A 25,684-nucleotide genomic window follows, 5' to 3' on the forward strand; every position below is an offset into this window, starting at 1 on the left:
GTGTCAGCTAACCTCTAACTGCCAACACTAGATGACTAACATAACTACACCCACTTACAGACCTTTGATCCGCTGCACTAGGTTCATTCACAGGTGTTTCCACACTGATTTGAAGAAGTTATTACAGTAGTTTGAGTCACCTGATTACAGTACTATTGGCCATTCAGCATTAGTTATGTCTACATCACAGGAGGTTGGTGGCACCTTAATTGGGGAGGACAGGCGTGTGGTTATGGCTGTAGAGGTATTAGTGGAATGGTATCAATTCATTCCAAGCCATTCCATTCGCTCCGTTCCAGCCATTAATATGAGCTGTCCTCCCCTCAGCAGCCTCCAATGGTCTACATCTATACATCTACATTATGAAAACCGAAACTGAACCGAAACCGCACTAATCACTCAGTACTAAGTGGTGGCCACGATTTATATAGGGGAAACACTGCAGACTCAGTGGACCATAACAGTGGATCATCATAGTGGACCATAACAGTGATATACACTGCTCAAAAAAATAAATTATTATTATTATTTTTTATTTTTTTTGAGCAGTGTATATCATCAGTGACAGAGCACAGAGTAAAAGATCAGCACGGGTTCACAGGTCACTATCTCTCTGGCCAAATGGCCTTTTTAATATAAGTTTCCACTTTTTGTTTTACCTTGTGGGTTATTTAAACAGCAGTTAATCTCTATAATTGCTGTGCTGTTATTTTAAAACTGCAATATGTCACTTTTGAGGAACCTGACCAAATTCACATAGAAATGTGAATTATGGATCTGTCATTCTTGTTGAAAGCAAGTCTAAGAAGCAGTAGATATTTGCTATGTGCGCTATTTCTATGGTTCCTGTTCCTAAATTTAGTTTTTGCGTCTTTTACTCTCGGTTTTGTACACCGGCTTCAAACAGCTGAAAATTCAATATCTTTGGTTCTGGAAAATATATATCACAGCTGTCACGGTGTCGTCGTGTGATGAGGAAGAATCAGACCAAAGCGCAGCGTGGTAAGTGTTCATGACTTTTATTGAACTGAACACTGAAACAAAAATAACAAAGTGAATAACGAAACTGAAACAGTCCTGTCAGGTGCGGAAAACACTAAACAGAAAATAACTACCGACAAAACATAGGTGGGAAAAAGCTACCTAAGTATGGTTCCCAATCAGAGACAACGATAGACAGCTGTCCCTGATTGAGAACCATACCCGGCCAAAACAAAGAAATACAAAACATAGAAAAATGAACATAGAATGCCCACCCAAATCACACCCTGACCAAACCAAAATAGAGACATAAAAAGCTCTCTAGGGTCAGGGCGTGACAACAGCGGTTTAGATAGTACAATGGTTCTCTACACTATACTTGCTTGTATTGTCACATAAACTGACATTTTAGCAACCAGGAAATGGTGGAGCAATTTCCGCATTGTGCATCTTTAAGTGAGGGGGCTAGCTCTCTGACCCAACATGCAGTTTAATGTCAGGGCATAAACAGTAGTCAGCCAGTCAGCCAGTTATGGTTAATCAATCTCTTCTTTTGTGAGGGTTAATCTCAAGAGATTATCCTTAAATCAGCAGGGTTTCCCAAACTTGGTCCTGGGGCCCACTCTGGGTGCACGTTTTTGTTTTTTGCCCTAGCACTACACAGCTGATTCAAATAACCAACTCATCATCAATATTGTATTACTTTAATCAGCTGTGTTGTGCTAGGGCAAAAAACAAAATGTGCACCCAGGGTGGCCCCATAACCGAGTTTGGGAAACCATGCCTTAATGTGTTAAAAGTGTTGCCAGGTCTCTTAGTGTTCGTCATGAGTCTGCATTTTTATGTCTCTCTCATGCATGATGGGCACCAGCTCTGGTTACTGCTGATATAATGCTTTGTCACCCTGTCTCGTCCTCTCAGGGGAGACACACACAGTCCCTGAAAACAGTCACTCAGTCAGAGCACAGTGGTGAGGTCTGTATTTACCACCAGTTTGTGAACACTCATCTAAATCGACACGCGCGAGCACTGGTTGTGAGGAGTGTGTGTGACAACCACCTGACTGTGCATTGTCCCTGACCCTGTGGTTACTGACCTGGTCCTTTATGCATAGTGATGGATTTGACTTTCTCATTCACACACATGTTCCTCTTGGCAATTACCATTCCTAGTCTAGCTTTCACGTTAAAAACTCACAATCATGTTAGATTCATAACACTCATCATGACAAGAAGGTACAGTATTTCAAAATGTATTGCAATGTTACAACTCCTCTATTATTCACGGTGACACTAGCAATGACTGTTAAACAGCCATCACTAACATTGAGTGGCTGCTACCAACATACTGACTCAATCTCTAGCCACTTTAATAATAAAAAATTGGATGTAATAAATGTATCACTAGTCACTTTAAACTATGCCACTTTATATAATGTTTACATACCCTACACTACTCATCTCATATGTATATACTGTACTCTATACCATCTACTGCATCTTGCCTATGCCGTTCTGTCATCGCTCATCCATATATTGTTATGTACTTATTTATTCCTTTACACTTGTGTGTATTAGGTAGTTGTTGTGAAATTGTTCGATTACTTGTTAGATATTACTGCATGTTCGGAACTAGAAGCACAAGCGTTTCGCTACACTCGCATTAACATCTGCTAACCATGTGCATGTGACAAATAACATTTGATTTGATTTGAGTAGCAAGTGTGTAAACCACCTAACTAAACAAGTCCTCGACATTAGTCATCTCGGAAATATTTCTCCAAAGAACCCATTTTCAGACTGAGCCATAGTGACATCCAATGGGGATGACATCACATTCTACTCATTTGGATTCTTCTCAAAGGCCCTGGCTCCCAGCCCTCCTCATTCTGCACCCTCACATTGCCTCTATTGTTAAGCTCTCTGGTGTTGGGAGGCCAAGGCCACTGTGAAAGAGGAGGGCTGGTGTTCTCGTGGATCACAGTGGACAGCATCTCACAGTGGAGATGATGAGGATGGTTTATGACAGGAAAGCTAGACATCACAACAGATCAGCAGATCTTGACCTGACACCAAGACCATGCAGCGGACAAGGAAACCGCACGCCATGGCATACTGAGCTTCCCCCCACAACAAACATATAGTGTCACTTGGGATTTACCTCACTGTGCTCTCACAATGGGGGATCGTTTTACTGAAAATAGAAAGTTCCATCCCTTTCATGCAAAGCCAACTTCAATATCACTTGAGTGATTTTCCCTGTACCACACATCTCCACTCATAGTACCATAGCAATCTGTAAAGAATGACTGACTGGCAGTACCACACATCTCCACACATAGTACCATAGCAATCTGTAAAGAATGACTGACTGGCTGTACCACACATCTCCGCTCATAGTACCATAGCAATCTGTAAAGAATGACTGACTAGCTGTACCACACATCTCCACTCATAGTACCATAGCAATCTGTAAAGAATGACTGACTGGCTGTACTACACATCTCCACTCATAGTACCATAGCAATCTGTAAAGAGTGACTGACTGGCAGTTATTTGCCTCTGCATTGCTTGTGAACCTTGATGGACAGACACTGCTGTGCTGTCCAAGTCCCTCTGACTCTGTCTCCCGTAATCTGTGGAGGATTGCACTATAATCCCACCATTCCAGGGGACTGAGAAAGAGAGATTTTCTTGTATGGCATACATTAGGCCAGGGATGGGCAACTGGCGGCCCGCGGGCCACATGGCCCCCCTTTTGAAGGCCCTCGGATTAATTTCCCCCACAAAAATGTGGTTGTGTTTCAGCAGTTTTACTCTTGTTATGTCAGTCACTGATTGTCAGTCAATTACCCATGTCAGCTAAAAAGTTATATATCTCTAAATTAATTTAGTAGCCAGCTATATAAACTTGTTATCTTGGCCAGGGGGCCCCCATTGATTTTGTTAGGTAGTCTCAATGAGATCTCATATTAAAAACTACAAACATTTCTCTCCAGCCTATGGGAAAATGTCTAGAATTGCAAGAAATCTGCTGTAAAATAGCAACATTTCCTCTCCAACCCATAGCAAAAATGAGTAGAATTGCATGAAATGTATTATAAAATTGCTAAATCTTCTCTCTGCCCCATGGCAAAATGTTTATAATTGCACAAAAAAAGTCCTTATTGTCTGTCTATCAAGGCCTATTTATCTACAGTATCTATCTAACAATGTGTATTTGTCTGTCTGTCAGTCTAAATAATCCTTGTTGTGTGACAAGACCAGTGTTTACCACTAGCGCTGGCTGTCGGCTATACAGCTGATTACAGACTGGGTACTTTTTCCATTTCAATTTTCCATTTCAATTAACTAGGCCACTTTTAAATTTGCTAGTCAGAAAAAAGTCTGCCGAGCCCTCTCCCAATAGAATAAACAACATGCATCTTCTAGAGATCTACTGATAGGGCCAGCAGCTGTCAATCACAAACTGAGCGATGACAGGGAAACACTGCTGGTTTGACAGTCTGCTGACTGTCCCACCTCTCGGTACAAAAGTGTGCAAATTTGTCATCAAGGCAAAGGGTGGCTACTTTGAAGGGCCTAAAATCTAAAATCTATATTGATTTGTTTAACACTTTTTGGGTTACTACATGATTCCATATGTGTTATTTCATAGTTTTGACGTCTTCCCTATTATTCTACAATGTAGAAAATAGTAAAAATAAAGAAAAACCCTTGAATGAGTCGGTACAAACGTTTGACTTGTACTGTATATCCTTGTCATTCATAAACATACAATGTAGTTATATGTCCATAGTATCGCATCAAGTAAACTAAAGATCTCTTTTGTCTTTTTTATATTTGTTTAACCTTTATTTAACTAGGCAAGTCAGTTTTAAGAACAAATTCTTATTTACAATAACGGCCTACCAAAAGGCAAAAGGCCTCCTGCGGGAAAAAAAAGTCCAAGCATCTTCGACAGAGGGGATCAAGCTGATTCTATACCATTTTACAGAGAACAGTTCATGAAGGAAGGCGTTCTCATTAAAGTTTTTTAGCAAGCGTCTATGACAAATCAGGACAGGTCGTTTTACTGAGCAGCCATTACGAACACAGGCTGTTAAACAGTGATCACTAAGGTCATTACAGAAAACACCAGACTGATACCTATCAGGATAATGTGAGGATAACAAATACGCCAGACAGTGACATTGAATTGTTACTTCGGGATTTTGGCAATCTACTTCCCTAGAGTCAGATGAACTCATGGATACAATTTGTATGTCTCTGCAACAAGTACTAATGAAGTTAGAGGTAGTTTTACTAGCATGATAGCAGTTACCAAAGACTTCCAGTCATTGCGCTAATGCTAGTTAGCAACTGCGCTAATGCTAATCAGAAACTTCCTTCAAACTGCACGCAGACATAAAAATGGTATCCACAAGTTCATCTGACACCGGGGAAGTAGATAACGGGCTTCCAGTAGTATCCCTTTAAAGTGAGTGACTTGTCAGTAGCTTACCAAACCACAGTGGTAAGAGAGCCGTTCATTTGGCTCCCTAATTTGCATATTGGTAGGCTTTTTGGAAATGATCTGCAGATAAATAATGAAAACATTCCATAAAGATGGTGAATCCTCCTCACTAACAATAGGCAAGCTAGAGGAGAGAGTATAAAATACCTCCCCTGCCAGAATCAATAAACCTGGGACTAAAAATCAAAACAAAGTGTATGGGCTAAAGCTGACTTTTTTTGCAGGACAGTACAGAGGGCATAATTCACAATGGATACAGAACCATGCTTGCAAAACACACAATACATGCATGGTATGGCTGCAGTCACATAGAGGGGGGTGGGGGGGGGGCATTGTGTGTTATTTGTCTTCTCTGTAGAGATGAGCCTTCCAGTGAGCAAAATGACGTTGACATCGGTTCTGAAGGAAAGTTGAAAAGACGTCTTTTCCAGACATTGAAAATACGTATTTTCCGGATGTTGAAAACACATATTTTATGGAAGTTGAAAATACATATTTTGAAAATACGTATTTTCCGGACGTTTAAAATGCTTATTTTCCAGGCGTTGAAAATGCATATTTTGAAGACGTTGAAAACACATATTTTGAAGACGTTGAAAACACATATTTTGAAGACGTTGAAAACGCATATTTTCCAGACGTTGAAAACGCATATTTTGAAGACGTTGAAAATGCATATTTTGAAGACGTTGAAAACGCATATTTTGAAGACGTTGAAAACGCATATTTTGAAGACGTTGAAAACGCATATTTTGAAGACGTTGAAAACGCATATTTTGAAGACGTTGAAAACGCATATTTTGAAGACGTTGAAAACGCATATTTTGAAGACGTTGAAAACGCATATTTTCCAGACGTTGAAAACGCATATTTTCCAGACGTTGAAAACGCATATTTTCCAGACGTTGAAAACGCATATTTTGAAGACGTTGAAACGCATATTTTGAAGACGTTGAAAACACATATTTTCCAGACGTTGAAAACGCATATTTTCCAGACGTTGAAAACGCATATTTTCCAGACGTTGAAAACGCATATTTTGAAGACGTTGAAAACGCAGATTTTGAAGACGTTGAAAACGCAGATTTTGAAGACGTTGAAAACGCATATTTTGAAGACGTTGAAAACGCATATTTTGAAGACGTTGAAAACGCATATTTTGAAGACGTTGAAAACGCATATTTTCCAGACGTTGAAAACGCATATTTTCCGGATGTTAAAAATACATATTTTCCAGACGTTGAAAACGCATATTTTCCAGACGTTGAAAACGCATATTTTGAAGATGTTGAAAACGCATATTTTGAAGATGTTGAAACGCATATTTTGAAGACGTTGAAAACACATATTTTCCAGACGTTGAAAACGCATATTTTCCAGACGTTGAAAACGCATATTTTCCAGACGTTGAAAACGCATATTTTGAAGACGTTGAAAACGCATATTTTCCAGACGTTGAAAACGCATATTTTCCGGATGTTAAAAATACATATTTTTCAGACGTTGAAAATACATATTTTATGGACATAGTTTTTTTGTAATTGTTCTATGGCCAGATTTCAAACGTGCATACATTCACTGATATCCACATGTCAATGAAGTAAGTATTATATTAATAATAATAATAATAATTAGTATTATAATTAATATACAAAAATGGAGCAAACTGAAGATTGCAGTAGGCCATGGAATATGTATTATTCCTAGCAAAGACATCACAAGCACTTATGTTAGCTTTTTCAAAAGCTTAGGCACTGATCTAAGTCCAGACCAACAGAAAAAACAACAGAACACTTCAACTACAATAACATTATCAGTAACAATTACAGAAAAGTTTTCTTGCTATGGCTGTGGTATAGTATATGGTTGTTTATGTACCATAGTTGAATGCACTGACTGTAAGTCGCTCTGAACAAGAGCAACTGCTAAAAGCCCAAAATGTAAATGTCAAAAGGAGCACGAATAAGCACACAAGCACTCGTACACACATTCTACACATACATTGTAATATTGTTGTATGGTGGTATTATACATTTTGTAATGTAGATATGTAGTGGTGTAATAATGTTAGAGGATGTGTTATTTTATATTTTGTTTTATATGTAATGTTTTTGGACCCCAGGGAGAGTAGCTGCTGCCTTGGCATCAGCTAATGGGGATCCCTAATAAATACAAATACACAACGCACGTGCAAAGCATGCTGGGTATTATTCTAATGAGCTCCGTCCCCAAACAAGACTAAACTTGGGCAGGACCGGACCAAATCTGAACCAATGTTTGGGCCAAATCAAGACCGCTGTGTGGACCAAGGTAGGTCCAGACAGGACCAAATCTGAACCAATCATATACGTCTATGTTCGCGTCCAAAATCAGGGCCAAGGCAGACGGACCAAATTTCAACGTCTTTTCAATGTCCATGGACTTCGGAGTCGGACGGTGCACACTGGGATGTAGCATTGCACTCTTTATGCATCTATCGGTGTTATCTTGATGATTTATAATGTCGAAGCTGTATAATATCACATTTATGTAACGACGATCAATGTTTGTTCTGTTGGAGTGGACCCATCTGCGATGCGGTGGACACCTGTCTACAGTCAGCATCCCTTAACTCAACTGCGGCAACATAACAAAGAAAATGTTCTGCATTGGTCGTGGTGGGAGTGAATCAAACACGCCCACTGTGGATATGTAAACAACATCAATTTGGGAACAGAGTGTGATAGTGTATGAACAATAAATATCGCGCATTACATTCGTGGTCAACCAGACTAGGACTGCGTCTATTCTGCATATTGTGAGCTTCTTGCTCCGTAAAAAACGTGTAACCATTCATCAATAATTACTACATCTCTGAGGCATAGAAAAATACACAAATACCTCCACCCAGATAATCACCTGAGCTGCAGTGTTCCCGTCAATTGTAATTATTCATGATTTTACTTACCCTATGTTTTTCTCTTTTTTTATCCGTTTGTTAATTGTTGTCGTGAATGTCGCTGATCGAAGTCTGTTCTACCTTCTCGTACAGAGCACTTCACTGACAGCTGAAAATCAGCCCGCCTACTTCACCACGCTCAGCCTATTACAGTCGAGAAATGCTGCCGTGTTTCGTTTGATTCTCTGTTTTTGACGCAGAGATTGTCAGAGCAGCACATAATTCCCAAACCGTTTCTGTGTAGATGCCGCCCACATCTGTTGAAGGACAACTCAGCCGATGTGATTGTACAAAATTAACTATCATCCATTTCTCCATTCTTGAGACGAGATTTGGTCAATCATTTACAGTAGACAACAGTTCTATATACTGTATGGGCACAATACGCACTGATTGGCAATATGGAGGCAGTTCTCAATGCCGGACACACACGCGCAACGGGGGCGTGGCACTTTGCAGCTAGTCTCGCTTTCAAATCTATGCAGGGATATTTTACATTCTGTAGCTTCTCTGTTCATCCTCACAATGGAAACACAGCCTGGCCTGTCTCACTCAACTCATTATTATGACATCTAATTGGTGTTACAGGCTCATGTGTAACTTTAGCCTACTCTACTCAGGGATTAATGGTCTGCTGCTTTATCCTTGGGCATAGTGCCCTGACCTCAATGACACTAATAAAAACCTGTCTCTCCCAGTTGAGGTAAACAAAGTCAGACCAACCAGGTGTTAGATCTAAGACCATGACTACCGCCATCCATTCAGATTCACTTGCTGTCCTGTAATGTAGTGCTTTCTATAAAATTAAGAGATTACGGTCTCATTTGATTTGGTAAATATATAATCCCTAGCAGATTTTTTTATTTCACCTTTATTTAACCAGGTAGGCCAGTTGAGAACAAGTTCTCATTTACAACTGCGACCTGGCCAAGATAAAGCAAAGCAGTGTGACACAAACAACAGAGTTACACATGGGATAAACAAATTAACCCAGTGTTGGACCAGTCAAATCTAAAGGACCTTTCATCTATAGGCAAACTGTTGCTGTTTATTCATAGGCCTATGCTGGTCACCCTCTGACTGGTTTTAGGGTTAGGACTATATGATCCATGCACTATGATTTAATATCTCTGTCTATAAATCGTTTCATCAAATGAGGCTGGTGGTCAGCGATAAATGAAGACAGGGACATTGTAATAGCTGGAATGGAATGATAAATATATATTAACTCTGCAATTTCAAAAGGGAATCTCAGGACATGATAGTGACCAGACGTTTTATGAGGTATTGTAGATTTGCAGAGGCCTAAGATCCAGATCAGTATTGTGCTTTTATTTGAAGTATATACATGTCATGAATTCATATCTTCCCACTAAAAGTGAGATTACTCATGTTTAGTAAAATGCACGTGAACAAACATGCAATAAGACATGTGCATTGGCCTGTTCAATTGACCATGTTTGAATGGTTTCAAGGTATGACCATACACAAAACAATGCATTTATTGTTCATCTTTTTTTTCATGAGTAGTATCCAACTGTTCATTATCAAATATACATCAAGCTACACAGTAACTCTATTCAAATGAATCAATAAATACTGTACCCTGACCCAAACCTCCAAACAATAATAGTTCAGATTTTTTACAATATATCCCTACATAACAAGCTACTTTTCCTGCAGTAATCTATTTCCCAGAACTGGACAGTAACACACTATAACAGTATAGGTAGGGTTAATGGTACTATTCAGAATGACAATTAAGCAATAATCCATAATGATATGTTCTTTAAATATATTTCCAAGAAATCATTCAATCTAAATATTTTTATCAAACAAGAGATACAACCTAAACTAAAATGTTCTAACACATACAGGTCCTGCTCTTCAATGATGTGTAAACATTGTCATTACACTTGGAGTTGCTTGTTACAGTAACTGAGTAGTCTGTCTTCTGCAGTCAGAGAGAGAAGGAGGAGAATTGAGGCCCAGGTGGCACGCTTGCATCATGGAATATTGCTGTGGTCTGACAGAGACTACATTCAGTAGATTAGGTCATAATTCTGGGATCCTCTGCTGGCCTAGGATTGGATATTATGTTGATCAGCGCGCACGCCATCTCATTCAACATCTAGACTAACTCAAAGACAAAGGCGAGAGGATACCACACAATGATAACAGAACAGAAATGTTTTACAGTTTGCATACTGCTTGCTAATTCAGTTCAGTAATTTAAGAATTAGATATGGATGCCAGAATTCATTTCTGTTACCCATTGAGCCAGACAGATGTTAGAGCAAAATCAGTAGACTAATGAAAATTAGCAGCAGCTCTCCCATCACAACTCCACGAGACAGAACAGAGTTGTTAGTCAGCTAACACTTAACCCATACACGGTGACAACAAGGACATATACAGCAGAGACAGATATTGACTAACAAGGACAAATATGTTTCCATATACAATACTGCAAATGGTAGCATACATCTGTGAAAAGTGATGCTTTGAGGACTTCTATGACCAGAAAATAATTGTATCCATGCACAGGACATTTTATTTCACGGGCAGAGAGGGAAACAGTTTGGATATGTTTTTGTTTGAGTACCTCTTATGACTCCATGTCCAGAAGCAGGGAGATAGTGTTACACACACACTGTTTGGCCCCTAACTCCCAGGGTTAGAGCTGTATCTGTGTGCAGTAGTCCAGGGGCTCTCCAGGTCCAGAGCTGTGCATTTCCCTGGCAACGAGAGCCTCCGTCGGCCCTCTGAGGGGTCTGACTGGGCCAATCCTGTCCCTGGCGCTGAGAAGTTCCCATGGTTGACTAGGCTTAAGGGCTCAGTATCTGTATGGATGGACAAGCCCAGGGCGCGATGCTCTGGGTGGATGCTGTTGCCAAGAGGCGGAATCTTGGGGAGAGGGTCTAAGACTGGGGTTGGCTCCAGGACTCGGGTTGGCTCCAGAAGACACAGCTCCACTGCACTGTGGAGAGACTCACAGGACTTGGAAAGGCTGTAGTCAAAATCTGTTTTGATCAAGAACTGAGGTAGAGAACAAGAGAGAGGTGAGAAGAATCAGATCTACAGTACACAACTACAGAATAACTTCTCAGATTGAACATGTAAACGTCAAAGTGGGATTATTGGTTGATATACGGTAGGCTAGAGAAGACACACTGAGCAGTTGTTTCCTATGGATCCAGACTAGTGATGATGGTCCTAACAAACTGATCACCTACATCCAGTAGGGTTAGACCAGACAATCCCTTGGGCTTAGTGGATTTCCACTCAACATTCAAATGCTACAGTATTGGCGTCTTTAACCCAATGCTTTCACAAGAAAACATTTTTCTGTCCAACCAAGGTGCTGCTATCACACTGATGACACGACCTCAACTGTCAGTGAATCAACTGCCCTAAATCATTAACCAGGTTAAATCTACACTGAACAAAAATATAAATGCAACAATTTCAAAGATTTTACTGAGTTACAGTTCATAAGTAAATCAGTCAATTGAAATAAAATTAGGCCCAAATCTATGGAGTACACGACTGGGCATTGCTGGAGCTATGGGTGGGCATAGGCCCAGGCCCACCCACTTGGCAGCCAGGCCCGCACACTGGGGAGCCAGGCCCAGCCAATTAGAACAAGTTTTTCCTCACAAAAGGCCTTTATTACAAACAGAAATACACCCTTTGAGAGAAATACGCTTTTTGTGCATATGGAAAATATTTGGGAGTTTTTATTTCAACTCATGAAACAAGGGACCAACACATGTTGCGTTTATATTTTTGTTCAGCATAAACACAAACATTTGGAAGATGTGTCCATCAGTCAAGAAGCACCTTTGCTTGGATGGTGTGCCCCGTTGCAATATGTGGTATACATACAGTACCTGTGAGAGGGAGGCCAGGGTCTCCGAGTCCAGCGGTGAGACCGGCTGCACCAGCCTCTCTGCAGGCCTCAGGTTGAGGGAGGGGGACGGTTCAGGGGGAGAGGACACTGTGCTGTAGGCCGGGGGCACCAGCACCATCTGTCTCTGGAGCAGCTGCATTATGGCCCCAATGTCAGTGGACATCCGTGACTCCATCCTGAGTGATCACAGTAGAATAGTCAGACTACAACCACAGCTAAAGTAGCATAGGCCACAACAGTAAATGGTTATTTGGGTCATCTCATTATCCCGCAGTTAAAGGGAGACAGCCTCCCAACACCAAAGGTTCGGCAAGTCATTGGTTGCAACCCAAATGGAACCCTATTCCCTACATACTGTAGGGCTTTGGTCAAATCACTGCACTATGGGCCCTGGTAAAAAGTAGTAAACTATATATGGAGTAGTGTGCCATTTGGGATACACCCAAGAATACACAACCCAAGGGTTCACTCAACATTGACCGAACATTCTCCGACCTGTTGAGCTGTCTCTGCAGCAGTTCCAGCCTGTTCTCCAGCTCGCTGCGCTGCCGTCGGCTGATGTTGCTCAGGACAGCGTGGAGAGGGGGAGGAGGGGGAGTGGAGGGCAGGCAGTGGCAGGTCACCTCCTGATACTGCTGCTGTTCTCGGCTCTCCCCCCAGAAACTGAAGATGTTGGAGACGCCTGAGAAAGCCCCTGATACAGGGGAGAACAAGGGAGGTTAGACAGACAGCTAGTCCAGCTCATATAGCATCTATCACAAACATACAGTATACTATACTGTTACGTTCCCACAAGAAACTCAGTCGCTCACAACAAAGGGAACTAACAAAGAAAAATCACTTTAACAACCAAAATGAAACAGGTGGGGTTCTAGGAGGGGTTCTGAAAAACACTCATGGGGGTGTCCACTGAAAGGTGACTAGCAACAACAACTGGAACCTAAAAGACACCCACCATGAGCGGCCACTAAATTTGCCCAAGAGGAGGCAAACAAAATAAAAACCCACCCCAAAATTAAAGACAGGAAACAAACCAAAAAGTTTGTTTGTCTAGACCTCAAATAGGTAGTGCCAACTAAATGTGTTGTCTCGCAAGACAACTGGAGCACTGGGCCAGCCACTCTTAAATAGCATCCCTCTAACGAGATGACCAACCAGCACACGTGTAATACAGACTGACTAACGAGGTGACACCAATCGATGCGCCCCACATTCTAACGTCCTACCTTGAAATATTACATGGAAAAACCAAAGCCTGTAAAAGCACTGACATGAATAGCAGCATGCTCTGCTATTATTGTGGTGCAACAAATTGAGAAAAATAACACCACTCAGATCTAACACAAAGACAAAGCTTTTTTTTTATTTTTATTTTTTTAAATAGTGCTGATGGAGACACGGTCTACCTGAGAGAGGATTGCAGGTATTGCCAGTCTTCTGGTTCATCTCATCCTCCACCGCACTACTGATGTTGAGGATGGTGGTCTGACTATGGGGGATCCCTACTAGTGAAGTTGGTTGTACAGGGCTGGTTAACACTGACTCCTCATCTTCACTGGAGTAAAAAGGAGAATAGGCTGAGCTCATCAGGCCCTGAGACTCTGTGTTCTGCCCATCTCCCTGTGCTCTGGAGCTCTGGCCTCTGGCCCTGCGGACATGTCTCTGGGATGGATTGGTTTCCTCTGCCTCTGTGAGGAGAGGCATAGAATGCAGAAATAGGGTTTGTCCTTCTGACCAGGGCCCATAGGGTAATACACTATACAGGGAATAGGGTGCACATTGGGACGCACCTATAGAGTGGATAGAACAGACTTGTCTAATTGAAGCAAGTGTGATTAATGCAAATTGAATGGGTTTACTAAAATCAAACTGAAATACACAAAATTATCTAATCTAGCCGTGTGCTACCCAGAATACTTGACTAACAGGGTACCACACCTCTGTCCGAGCTGCAACTGAGGGACCGTTTTTGTCTGTGAATACGACAGCTGACTCCACAATGATCAGAGTCCTCACTGCTCATTGAACCAGCTACCGTGGCAGCCTGAAAAAAATATTAAAGTGAGAAGTTATAGAATGATTTATGTAGTCAAATAACTTAAATTCAAACAATCAAACTCTAAGATAAGAGACAGTAAATTCCCCTGGATGACATGTTTCTAGCAAGGCATTCAAAACAAAATTCTGTAACAAAAAGCCAACTCACATCCCGGAGGTTGAACGTGATCTCCAGGTTACCCCAGAAGTAGTCAGAGAACTCGGGATACATATCTAGCACCTCCAGCATGTCCTCCCTGTGGATCTTATGGAGGTCACAGTAGGTCAGAGCCCTCACGTCTGCATTGGACTTCCCTGGACAGGCATACAGGTTAATGGGCTCTCCGAAGATGTCATTCTTACCTGCAGGGGGAAATGAGAGACTGTTTACTGGATGCACAGGAGAAGATACATTGATGATAGCATATCTATGGATACATTATGTGCTTCTGATATTGTGGATATTCAGAGACAATGTGTTAATAATTCATATCTAATTTACTTGTTCTATGTTCATTTATAGCGATTTACAAGGTTTCTGAGTGAATGCGCTCTCTCATATTCTTGTGACTAACCCATAGCAACCACCAGGTGAGGCTGTTCGACTAAACATTGTGGAGGGCTATGAGGGCATATCTCAAGGAGTGGAGGAGATGAGAGAGACTGTTAAAAGCCTCTGCAACAATATATCAAATCAAATAAAAATGTATTTGTCACATGCGCCGAATACAACAGGTGTAGACCTTACAGTGAAATGCTTACTTACATGCCCTTAACCAACAATGCTTTTAGAAGTTAAGAAAAATAAGTGTTAAGTAAAAAATTGAAAATAAATCATGTAAGTAACAAATAATTAAACAGCAATAGTAAAATAACAATAGCAATATGTACAAGTATATATATACAGTACAGGTTGAAATCCACTGCAAGTCAAGTCAAGTAAATCTTTATTGTGCCATATGGAAATGCAGTTTAGATGATATCCTACCCAGGATGGCCACCACCACATCCCCTCTCAGGATCTCTATGGAGCCACGGGAAATGAAGTAGAGGGCTGAGATGACGTCACCGACATGGACCAGGGTGTCGCCTGGCGGGGCATGGGTGGTCTTAAACCTCATGGCCAGGGCCCGCAGGCAGCCCTTAGTGGAGCCTTTGAAGGCCTTACAGTTCTGCAGCAGGGTGCGGTTGAGGTGCAGGCAGATATCAGCCTGTAAGCACTCTGGGAAGCCCTTCAGCACCTGGACAACATAGAGGAGCGGAGACACATCAGCTGGTTTGTCTTTGTGTCCACCACTGTGTGTTGCCTTTTTACTACATAAATGTGTCCATTTCGCCACACTTACATGACCAAAACAAGTAGCGGTGTGTGTGTGCATGTGTGTTCGCACAAGTGTGTTTATGACTCACAGCATTCATATCAATGCCGTTAGTGTAGGACCAGGCATGTTGGAAGTACTCCTCCAGCCGCTGCCTCAGTGGGTTGGGGATCTGGTGGAAGCGGATGAACTCTCGGACCCGCAGCATCTGGGTGTGGTAGCGAGCTGTGCCGGAGTACAGCCGCTGGATGATGGCTGACACGTTACCAAAAATGCTGGCATACATGAGAGCTGTAGACACACAGAGAGAATAGAGGGGACTGAGCATATTACCCAAAAAATAAGCATGTAAAATTATAATGCTAGAAAAACATGAAGATTTTGTGCCTGTAATCAAAATGTAGTGTTTTATATTATTAAATAAGATACAATAAAATGAACATAATCTTCCCTGGGGAAGAATTGCCTTGGACAGTGGACACGAGATGTGGCTGTCCAATACGTCCAATACACATAATACTTACATTCCCCATCCATGTCATGTGTTAACAGTAACATCACCTGTGTATTAAGCAATATTTATTTGTGTATTGAGGGTTTATAATTGGGACTTACAGCCAATGAGCATTACACAGATAGAGAAGATCTTCTCAGAGTTGGTATTAGGTGAGACGTTCCCGAAGCCCACGCTGGTCAGACTACTGAAGGTAAAGTAGAGTGCTGTGACATATTTGTCCCTGATGGAGGGACCTGACCCTGGTATAGTCTGATTGTAGGGCTTTCCGAGCTGGTCCCCCAGAGAGTCCAACCAGCCAATCCGGGCTGCTCCTGCACGCTCCACGTTACCAATTGCGTACCAGATGCAGGCCAGCCAATGAGCGATGAGGGCAAAGGTGCACATGAGGAGGAAGAGGACGGCCGCTCCGTACTCAGAGTATCTGTCCAGCTTCCGAGCTACACGCACCAATCGCAGAAGCCGAGCAGTCTTCAACAGGCCAATCAGGGTTGTTGTCTTAAAGGGTACAGGTAAGAAATATGTCCAACACAGGTCATTCGCACATGCAGAACACCCAGCCATACAACCAAGCTCTTTTGATTATAATACTGTGTCAGTTTACTTAGGAAAGAAGAAAGAAATATTTTTTACAGGAAAATCTTGCACAGGCTCTTAAAACAGTAGCTCGTAGCAGCATTTAGGTACAACAATGATACTATTAGGGCATTAAAAACCACTCCACCAAGGTCTCCTCACCTCTTCTCCAGAGCGGTATATGAGCAGGTCAAAGGGAATAGCCGCCACCATGTCTATGAGGAACCAGCCTTTGAAGTAGTGCACGGCAATCCGCTGCGACTGGCTGACCACCTCGTCGTTGGTGTTGACGTATGTCGTCCTGAAGTTGATGACGATGTCAACGATGAACATGATGTCCACGATGAGGTCCACCACGTTCAGTGGAGAGCAGTAACCGCAGGTCTGCATGGCTGCCTCCTCCTGGTCACTGAGGAGAAAGGTCGCGGAGTAGGGTGTGAAGATGGCTGTGTAGATCACCAGGAGCAGGATGACCCAGTCCCACACTGCCTTGAAGGAGCTGTAGTGCAGGATGGTCCATTTATGGATGCGGGGGGTCTGGAGCTTGTACTCTGGTAGGACATCTGGGCCTAGTGAGAGGACCTTGGGAAGAAGAGAGGAGATGTGTAATGAAACTGAAGATCGAAAGGTGAAATTCTGTCGAATTTGATGACCAAGAGAGGAACCTGTCTTCTAAACAGGGTGTGAATGTCATTATTTGTTTCATTTTGGACATTTTTATCTTTTTTTTTTTTTAACTTAAGGCCCACATGAGATTTATGTCATACGAATAGGATGGGAGCCCCCATACATAAACAGTAGATGATTGACAGTAGCCATTAGGCTTCAACACAATCACAAACCACTTGTTCATTATAGTGCTTGAAACGGTAATGGAGCTCATGAAAAACTGTATGAAAACTAAATTCCAACAATTTGGTCATGGTCTGGTAGGATCTAATTTTCATATGATTGATTATGGCCATTTTAGACTAAACTTCCTGAATGTGTTTGAGTAGGAATATAGCATGTTGTGTATGTGGGACTGGGAAAAGTCAGTTTCTTGTGTAGTATGGTTTATAAATCACTCTTGTTACATATTGAAATCAAGATGAGAGAGTGTCCGACCTGTGAGTGTAAGAACCGACGCTGGAGATGAGAAGCAGGTACGGGGAGTGGAACATTTAATATAGCACAGACATGGAACCGGACAGGACCAGCGTCAGAAACAGGTAACAAAATGACATACGAACATTAATGAGGAAGCGGGGAATAGAGCTGGGGAACAGACAGATATAGGGAAGGAAATAACACAGGTGATTGAGTCCAGGTGAGTCCATATGATCACTGATGCACGTGACGAGGGAAAGAGGTGTGTGTAATGCAGGGCAACCTGGCACCCTCGAGCGCCAGGGGGGAAGAGCGGGAGCAGGCGTGACAGTGAGGGCCCTAGTCAGTGTGTAAGCAGTGACTGGTGAAGAGGAGCAGGTGGCTCCAGCCTTTAGGCCGCTTCACCAAAGAGAATATGACAGACGAAATCTAAGAACTGTACACACAAGTTGACAGCTTCTTATAAATATCAAACCTCCTCCTTGCACCAAAATATGAATGGAAATTAATGACGAAGATATAACATACATCCTCTGCTACTTCATGTGTTCTTACTTTCACATTGTTTTTGTTATTGTATCTTCAGCTAAAGCATCTTGAATCACGTGACCGGCATTAGCCCTATGATTTGTGGCTCGTCTCCTTGTGTGATGTCTGTCACGCCCTGACCATAGAGAGCTGTTTATTCTCTATGTTGGTTGGGGTGTGATAGTGACTAGGGTGGGTCATCTAGGTGATTAATGGTTTATGTTGGCCTGGTATCAGGCCAACATCAATCACCCATCAACACCCAATCAGAACTCACTCAAGTATATCTGATGGTTGGCCCTGTCTGGGAAACTGCTGGCCAAAACTAATGATTCCACTGTCTATTACAGAACTGTAAATCCGTCAAGTACCTAACTGCCAAGTGTATTATTCTCCATGATAGAAAGTGATTTCAATCATTCCTTTAAAGTCTATTAATCCACTGTAGGCCGACAGACTGCTTCACACATAGTGTACACATGCAAAGACTCTGAAAACCAGAAACACGCAAACATGATTAACTTACATTATCATTCGATATTTCTCCTGCTCATTACGTATCAGTCGGAATGAGAAATTACAGCACATCCGGAACAGGCAGCAAATAGCTAGCTAGCAAATTAATTACGTTTTAGCTTGAACAGAGAACATCAAACTTTCCCCACCCAGTAATGAACATAACTGCAGCACTAAGGCTCTTGCTATCGACAACCCAGTTGAGAAGTAAGACCATTTATTATTCATGTTTCTATTCCTGTATCTGGGCTATGACGTATCCTTTCATGACTGGGAGTGTGATTTACTGGAATATGGGCAACTTTTTCGGTCACCAAAGTGATTTCCATGTTAATTATCAGTTGTGAGAAAAAGCTAATTCCACAGGATTTTCAAAAAACATTGACATGTTAATATACTGATATTTGATCATTTATATTTTCACTCGTGTCCCCCTAGCCTAAACCATAGGGCTTACCCTGTCTCCCTCATTTCACAGCCTCCCAACCTGCCACAAACTCCCTCTCTCTAACCTCCTCCCCACCTATCTGCCCTTTCTGAGAGTCACGGACTATTTCCGTCCAATAGGCCAGGTGTGGGAGAACCAGCAGGACGAAAAGTAAAGCAAAGAAACTTGTTCAGCAGCTTCAAACCCAGAGTAGGCAGTCATGTCCCCTCGTTCCCCTCAAAGGAACCCCTCACACCAGCAAACATTGTCATAGACATCATGCCAAGGACACTGATGTGATCCTCTCTTCCAGAAGTGTCACCGTTAACAAATACCCAGGTACCTGGTGGCAGGTCTCCCTGAGATGTTTTCTTTAGTTCCACCACCATCAGCTTTCTTCAGATCTCTGGTTACTCTCTGATGTCTTGGTGTTCAGCTGAAATCAGCTCTCCCTCCTCTTGGATAGTTTGAATATTCTACTTCGTACTCCAAGGAGGACAATCGCTCCTGGGATCCTCCAGGGAATTTTGCAACTGGGACATGTACTAAATGCGTTGCAACTGGGACAATTGATTTGTTACGGGTCGTGTTCACTAGCACATGGTAAATTGCAGCGTGCCGCTTAGGCTACCCAGAGTGGCTCGCTTGTGGGCGTGCTGGCAGCATATGGTAGCATATAGCAGCCCGTTTGATTGTGCGTCAAGAATACAGCATAACATGTTTGTATGAAGGTCTGGTTATTAGAAGGGTAAAGAGTAATTGTCATGGTTCCACCTGTCACCAAAGTGCGGCAGAGATCGTCCTAGAGATATTAACGCCACTCAGGTGTGTCCTATTTACTCATTATGATTTCCGTAAAAAAAGGAGTCTTTTCTTTTGTCCTTTGCAGGAGCTTGAATTGGTTACTGTGTGTGTGGTCGTTTCCTGAGTGAGGTTTCCAGACTTAATGGTTGTTGTTGGTCTAGTGTACTGTGATCCTGCAGCAACGGTTTCTCAGTAAAGTGTTTAACCTTAACCACTGATTCCTCGTCTGGTCTCTTCTCTGCGCCTGGGTCCAACCTCATCACGTCACAGCAAGCTTTTGCCTTAACATGGACCCAGCAGAGATCACCCAGATCAAGAATGTTGTAACCCACCAAGCAGCAAGAACAACTCTCCCAAATATCAGAGATCCTCTGGGCACTTACAGACTCCCTACAACCACAGTCCAACCTCAAGCCAGGAGGAGTAAATACCCAAGTCTCATCGCCCAGTGCTACAGGTGTCTCCTTAGTTCCTCCAGGGAACCTGCATCAGGAACCCAAGATCCCAGCCCCCAAGCGGTATGACAGCCACCTGGGAGGTTGCAAGGGGTTCCTCACTTCGTGTTCTCTGGTGTTCGAGCTACAGTCCTCATTCCAAACCGATCGGGCCATGATCGCCTACATCATCTCTCTACCCTTGGGCAAGGCCCTGGCGCGGGCAACGGCGGTGTGGGAACAGTAGCCACCATCCTGCAGCTCATTATTAGCCTTCACTGACAAGCTGCGACGAGTCTTCGACCACCCAGGCGGCGGACGAGAAGTGGCCAGCCGACTGTTCAATATCCTCCAAGGGGCCAGACCAGTGGCTGACTTCGCCATTGAGTTCCGCACTCTCGCCGCTTTCCACCAGAGTTTGTGTAACTCCATAAAGGATGAACTGGGAGAGGACCGCGAGTCCCTTATAATGCTGGCAATCAGGATCAACAACTTCCTCCAAGAACGCATGACAGCGCTTTTTTTAAAATGTATTTTTTTATACTTTGTTTTTATTGTAGGAACACAAAGAAAGTACAAATAAAGTAAAATAAAATAACAAAAAAGATCTGGCAGTTACAGTGCACGTCATACCTTCATCATCATATCACCATATTAGTTACATTGGCATCTTTGAATTAGACCTTTTCCAAGTACAAAATCCATTTTTCCCAGTATTCTTTACCTCTCTCCTGTTGAGTTCTTAAAGCAAAGGTCATACGCTCCATGTGGTGTATTTCTTCTACAATGTCTATCCATTGTGTCACTGTGGGATGGTTTTTTGTAGCCATTTCCTAGTGATAGCCTTTTTACTGGCTGCCAGTAGGACCTTCAAGAGGTACTTTTCTCTATTGTGTAAGTTATCAGGTATTTCACCCAAGTACAAAGAAATGAATGTTTGTTCTATGTCAAATCCCATTATTTTTCCAATGTCAGATCTTATTTCTCCCCAGTAAGTTTCGATTGCGGGGCAGGACCAAAAGATATGAGAGTGGTCCGCCCTCAATAGACCGCATTCTCTCCAACAAGGGTGTGGTGAGCCAGTCTGTTTTGATTTCAGTTTAGGTGTTATGAAGAAATGTATAACATTCTTCCAGCAGAATTCTCTCCATGATCTTGAGTTGGTGGAGCTTTGTTGAGTCTCTAATATGTTCAACCATGTTTCATCAGTTATTTCAATGTTAAGTTCCTCCTCCCATTTCATTTTAACAATAGTTTGTAGAATGTTTCTTTGAGGATTGAATACCCAAGTAGAGATTTGAAATCGTTTTTTTGTTACTCCCCAAGTTGTATGCGTTAGTGAATACTTGGATTAATTTTGGAGGTGCTCGAGGGTCAGTCACTTTTATCTCCCTTAAGAAATAGTGTCGGACTTGTTGGTATCTGTAAAAATCTTGTTTATCCAAGCCATGTTTTTTTACTTAAGTCCTGGAAGTTATCTAGGTTGCCATTCCTTATAATTGTACTGAATGATGTGATGCCTTTCTGCGTCCATTGTTTAAATCTGCTGTCCTGAGTTGCAGGGATGAAGCTGGGGACGTATGCGGGCCAACTCAGCAGTTTGATTTCTCTGTCTAAATTATTTTGCTTAACTACCCTAAACCATGTCTTCAGAGAGAAATTAATCCACTGATTTTGTCTATTGTATATTTCTTTTACCATGTCCTTATTTCCCAAAACTGACTGTATGGGTATCTCTGTCAAAGTAGTCTCGATGTCTTTCCATTTGGATTCGTATTCTGAATTGCACAAACAAACCAGGGGTCTCAATTGGGCTGACACATAATAATCTTTTAGGTTTGGTAAGGCCATACCCCCACAGTTTTTTGGTAATTGTAATGTTGTATATCTAGTTCTTGGTCTCTTACTGTTCCAGATAAACCTTGATATCCGTTTATCCCATTCCCTAAACTGTTTAGGTAGGATTTCTATGGGCAGTGATTGGAACAAATACAGTAACCTCGGCAGGATGTTCATTTTGATTGTTTCAATTCTACTACTAAGATCTAAGGGAAGTGAGTTCCACCTGTCTAGGTCATCATATATTTCCTTGTTGATGTGATCGTAATTCATGTCATAAAGTTTGGGTGTATCTTTTGGTAGGTATACTCCAAGATATTTAATGGATGAAGAGGTCCAGGTGATGTTATACCTACTCTTCAGCTCTTCCTGTGGGGTATAATTATATACCAGGGCTTGGGTCTTGAGTACGTTAAGCACATACCCTGAATATGTTCCAAATGTTTGTAGAACATCCATCAATCTAGGTACGCTTGAGCCTGGGTCTTTAAGGAATAACAGAACGTCATCAGCATACATGCATATCTTATGTTCACTGTCTCTTATTGTTATTCCCTCTAAGATTGGGTCCTGTCTTATTGCCTGTGCTAATGGTTCGAGGTACAAGGAGAATAGCGTGGGTGAAAGATTACAGCCTTGTCTTGCCCCTCGCTCTAATTTTATCGTTCGTGTCAAATGTCCATTCATCTTTATTCTAGCGGTCGGACATGAATACAGTGTTTTGATGCACTGTATCACTTCTTTGTTGAAACCAAATCTTTCCATAACTTGGTATAGGTAATCCCATCCCACTGAATCAAATGCTTTTTCTGCATCTATATTCTGAGTAATGTGGTCCATGACATGTAGTGTTCTCCTTATATTGTCCTGTGTAATTGTCCTTGTGTCCTTGTCTATTTTGTATGAAACCAGTTTGATCTCCGTCAATCAATTCTGGGATTATGTTCTCCATTCTTTTGGCTATTATTGATGCATATAGTTTATAATCTGTGTTAAGAATTGCGATAGGTCTATATGAACTGCATTCTTTCTTATCTTTACCCTCTTTTGGGATTACAGATATGATGGCCTCTCTCCATGACGGTGGGAGACCACCCTCCCTCAGAGTCCAGTTAAAACAGGCCTTAAGTAGAGGTGCTAATTGTTCTCTGAAGGTCTTGAACCATTCTGAAGGGAAGCCATCAGTGCCTGGAGACTTTTTGTTGAGATATTGCTTTATTAATTTCTTCGGTGGATATTTCTAAAGTTAGCCTATCATTTTGCTCTGTCCCAATTGAGGGGAGATCAAGTGAGATCAAAAAGTGCTCTATTGTCTGTGCATCTGCCTTCTCTGGTTGCTTGTACAGATTTGTGTAATATGATTCAAATGCATTCTGTATTTCATCTAATTTGCATGTGATCTTTTTTGTTTTGGGGTCTTTTATTTTAAAAATGGTATTCTGTGCTTGTTGTGTGTGTGTATTTATGTATTATATTAAGTTAAAATAAAAGTGTTCATTGTTCATTCAGTATTGTTGCAATTGTCATTATTACAAAAATGTGTGTGTGTGTATGATATATATATATATATATATATATATTTTTTTTTTAAATAAATCGTCCAATAATCGGTATCGGTATCGGCATTGAAAAATCATAATCGGTCAACCTCTACTCTCAACTGTATATTTTTTGCATGACTCGCTATGATGTTATAATCACTTACATTTGCTTTCATCCTAGTATTTTTGTCAGCCATTTTTGCTGAAGAAAGTATCCAGCCTTGGGTCGCATAGTGTCAAATTCATAATGGTAACCTGTCGCTACTGGTGATTTGCATAAAGTTGAGAAAAGTGTAACTTTTTCACTGTCTCCCACGCCATCTTCGCGCCGCCCAAAGGTCCCCTGCCCTCTCCGCTTCTCACCTCTTTCCTTCCATTGAAACTGAATGGGAAGCAGTGTTTCACCGCGCAGCACTGCTTGCTAGTGAACACGTGGTATTAGTAGACTACAGGACGCCCAGTAAGTGCACAGGTGTGTTTCTTACGTTAGGTCTAGATACGGTCTGATGCAGAATGGAAAAGGTATGACCCCTTCTGCCTCTAAAAGAGAACCGTGGAGAGAGAGGGGTCAAAAAAGAGCGATCAAGAGAGAGTGTGCCAGGGCTCACCTTCTAAAAGAAAAACAACAGGCTGAGGTGAACATGATATGATACAGAGGAATGGAACACAGCCGCAAGTGACACTATAAGTGTCATGTGGAAAAGGAAGGAGGGACTAAGAGAAAGAGAATTGAGGAGAAGTAGAGCATGATGTCAGAGCAAATCAAATCACGTTTTATTGGTCACATACACATATTTAGCAGATGCTATTGCAGGTGTAGTGAAATGCTGGTGTTCCCAGCTCCAACAGTGCAGTAGTATCTAACAATTCACAACAATACACACAAATCAAAAAGTAAAATAATGGAATTAAGAAATATATTCATATTAGGACGTGCAATGTCGGAGTGGCATTGACTAAAATACATTAGAATATAATACAGTATATACATATGAAATGAGTAAATCAGTATGTGAACATTATTAAAGTGACTAGTGCTCCATTATTAAAGTGACCAGTGATTCCATGTCTAAGTATATAGGGCAGTAACCGGGTGGTAGCCGGCTAGTTATGGCTATTTAACAGTCTGATGGCCTGGAGATTGATGCTGTCTCTCGATTCCAACTTTGATGCAGCAGAGGAGCAAATAACATACTCTTATTGCTGGGTATTTATTGAGGCAGAAACTATTATCCCTCAGCTCATTACATCTGTCCAGGGATACTGCTAAGTACTCTGCACAGCTGGAACTAATGTGGGTACAAGTTATACTGTCAGGCAAATGACATGGGACCCAAATAAGCCTGTTACTAAGGCTACTGCTACTACTGTATTACTAACCACTGGTACTGTGCTACAGCATTGGAGTATTGAAGTATTGTTACTACAGCCTATTATATTATTATTAGCCTGGTCCCAGATCTGTTTGTGCTTTTGTCAACTCCATTGCTGTCATCGTCGAGCCAAATACAATTCCATAAGCAGTTGGCAAGAGAGCAGAAACAGAGGGCCACCCTGCCTAACTTAACTACAAATACTACTGCAATGACAGTTGTAAACTACACCTGTACTTCTTGCTGTTGTCTTACTAATCAAATCAAACTTTATTTGCTACATGCGCCGAATACAACAAGTGTAGACTTTACCGTAAAATGCTTACTTACAAGCCCTTAA

At 41.8% G+C, this 25,684-nt stretch overlaps 2 protein-coding genes across 6 annotated transcripts in view; both read right to left on the bottom strand.

The window, feature by feature from the left end:
• Positions 1–8,853, bottom strand: part of LOC129814032 (microtubule-associated protein 4-like) — a 71,515-nt gene extending 62,662 nt beyond the window's left edge. For 4 of the 5 annotated variants that reach the window (XM_055866779.1, XM_055866778.1, XM_055866777.1 and 1 more), the window contains exon 1: positions 8,444–8,853. The gene's annotated coding sequence lies outside the window, so the exon portion shown is untranslated. The remainder of the gene's footprint in view (positions 1–8,443) is intronic. The other variant, XM_055866780.1, reaches the window with a different exon arrangement.
• An 898-nt stretch (positions 8,854–9,751) lies between these two features.
• Positions 9,752–25,684, bottom strand: part of LOC129814033 (potassium voltage-gated channel subfamily H member 6-like) — a 69,509-nt gene continuing 53,576 nt past the window's right edge. Inside the window, exons 7-16 of the mRNA XM_055866781.1 lie at positions 16,956–17,375; positions 16,319–16,715; positions 15,795–15,994; positions 15,373–15,625; positions 14,554–14,747; positions 14,286–14,391; positions 13,754–14,035; positions 12,843–13,041; positions 12,328–12,523; positions 9,752–11,473 (exon numbers count right to left, since the gene is read on the bottom strand). Coding sequence (XP_055722756.1) covers positions 11,099–11,473; positions 12,328–12,523; positions 12,843–13,041; positions 13,754–14,035; positions 14,286–14,391; positions 14,554–14,747; positions 15,373–15,625; positions 15,795–15,994; positions 16,319–16,715; positions 16,956–17,375 — 2,622 coding nt within the window. The 3' untranslated portion in view covers positions 9,752–11,098. The remainder of the gene's footprint in view (positions 11,474–12,327; positions 12,524–12,842; positions 13,042–13,753; positions 14,036–14,285; positions 14,392–14,553; positions 14,748–15,372; positions 15,626–15,794; positions 15,995–16,318; positions 16,716–16,955; positions 17,376–25,684) is intronic.

The sequence above is a fragment of the Salvelinus fontinalis genome, chromosome 17, assembly GCF_029448725.1.
Source record: "Salvelinus fontinalis isolate EN_2023a chromosome 17, ASM2944872v1, whole genome shotgun sequence".
NCBI classification, from domain to species: Eukaryota; Metazoa; Chordata; class Actinopteri; order Salmoniformes; family Salmonidae; genus Salvelinus; species Salvelinus fontinalis.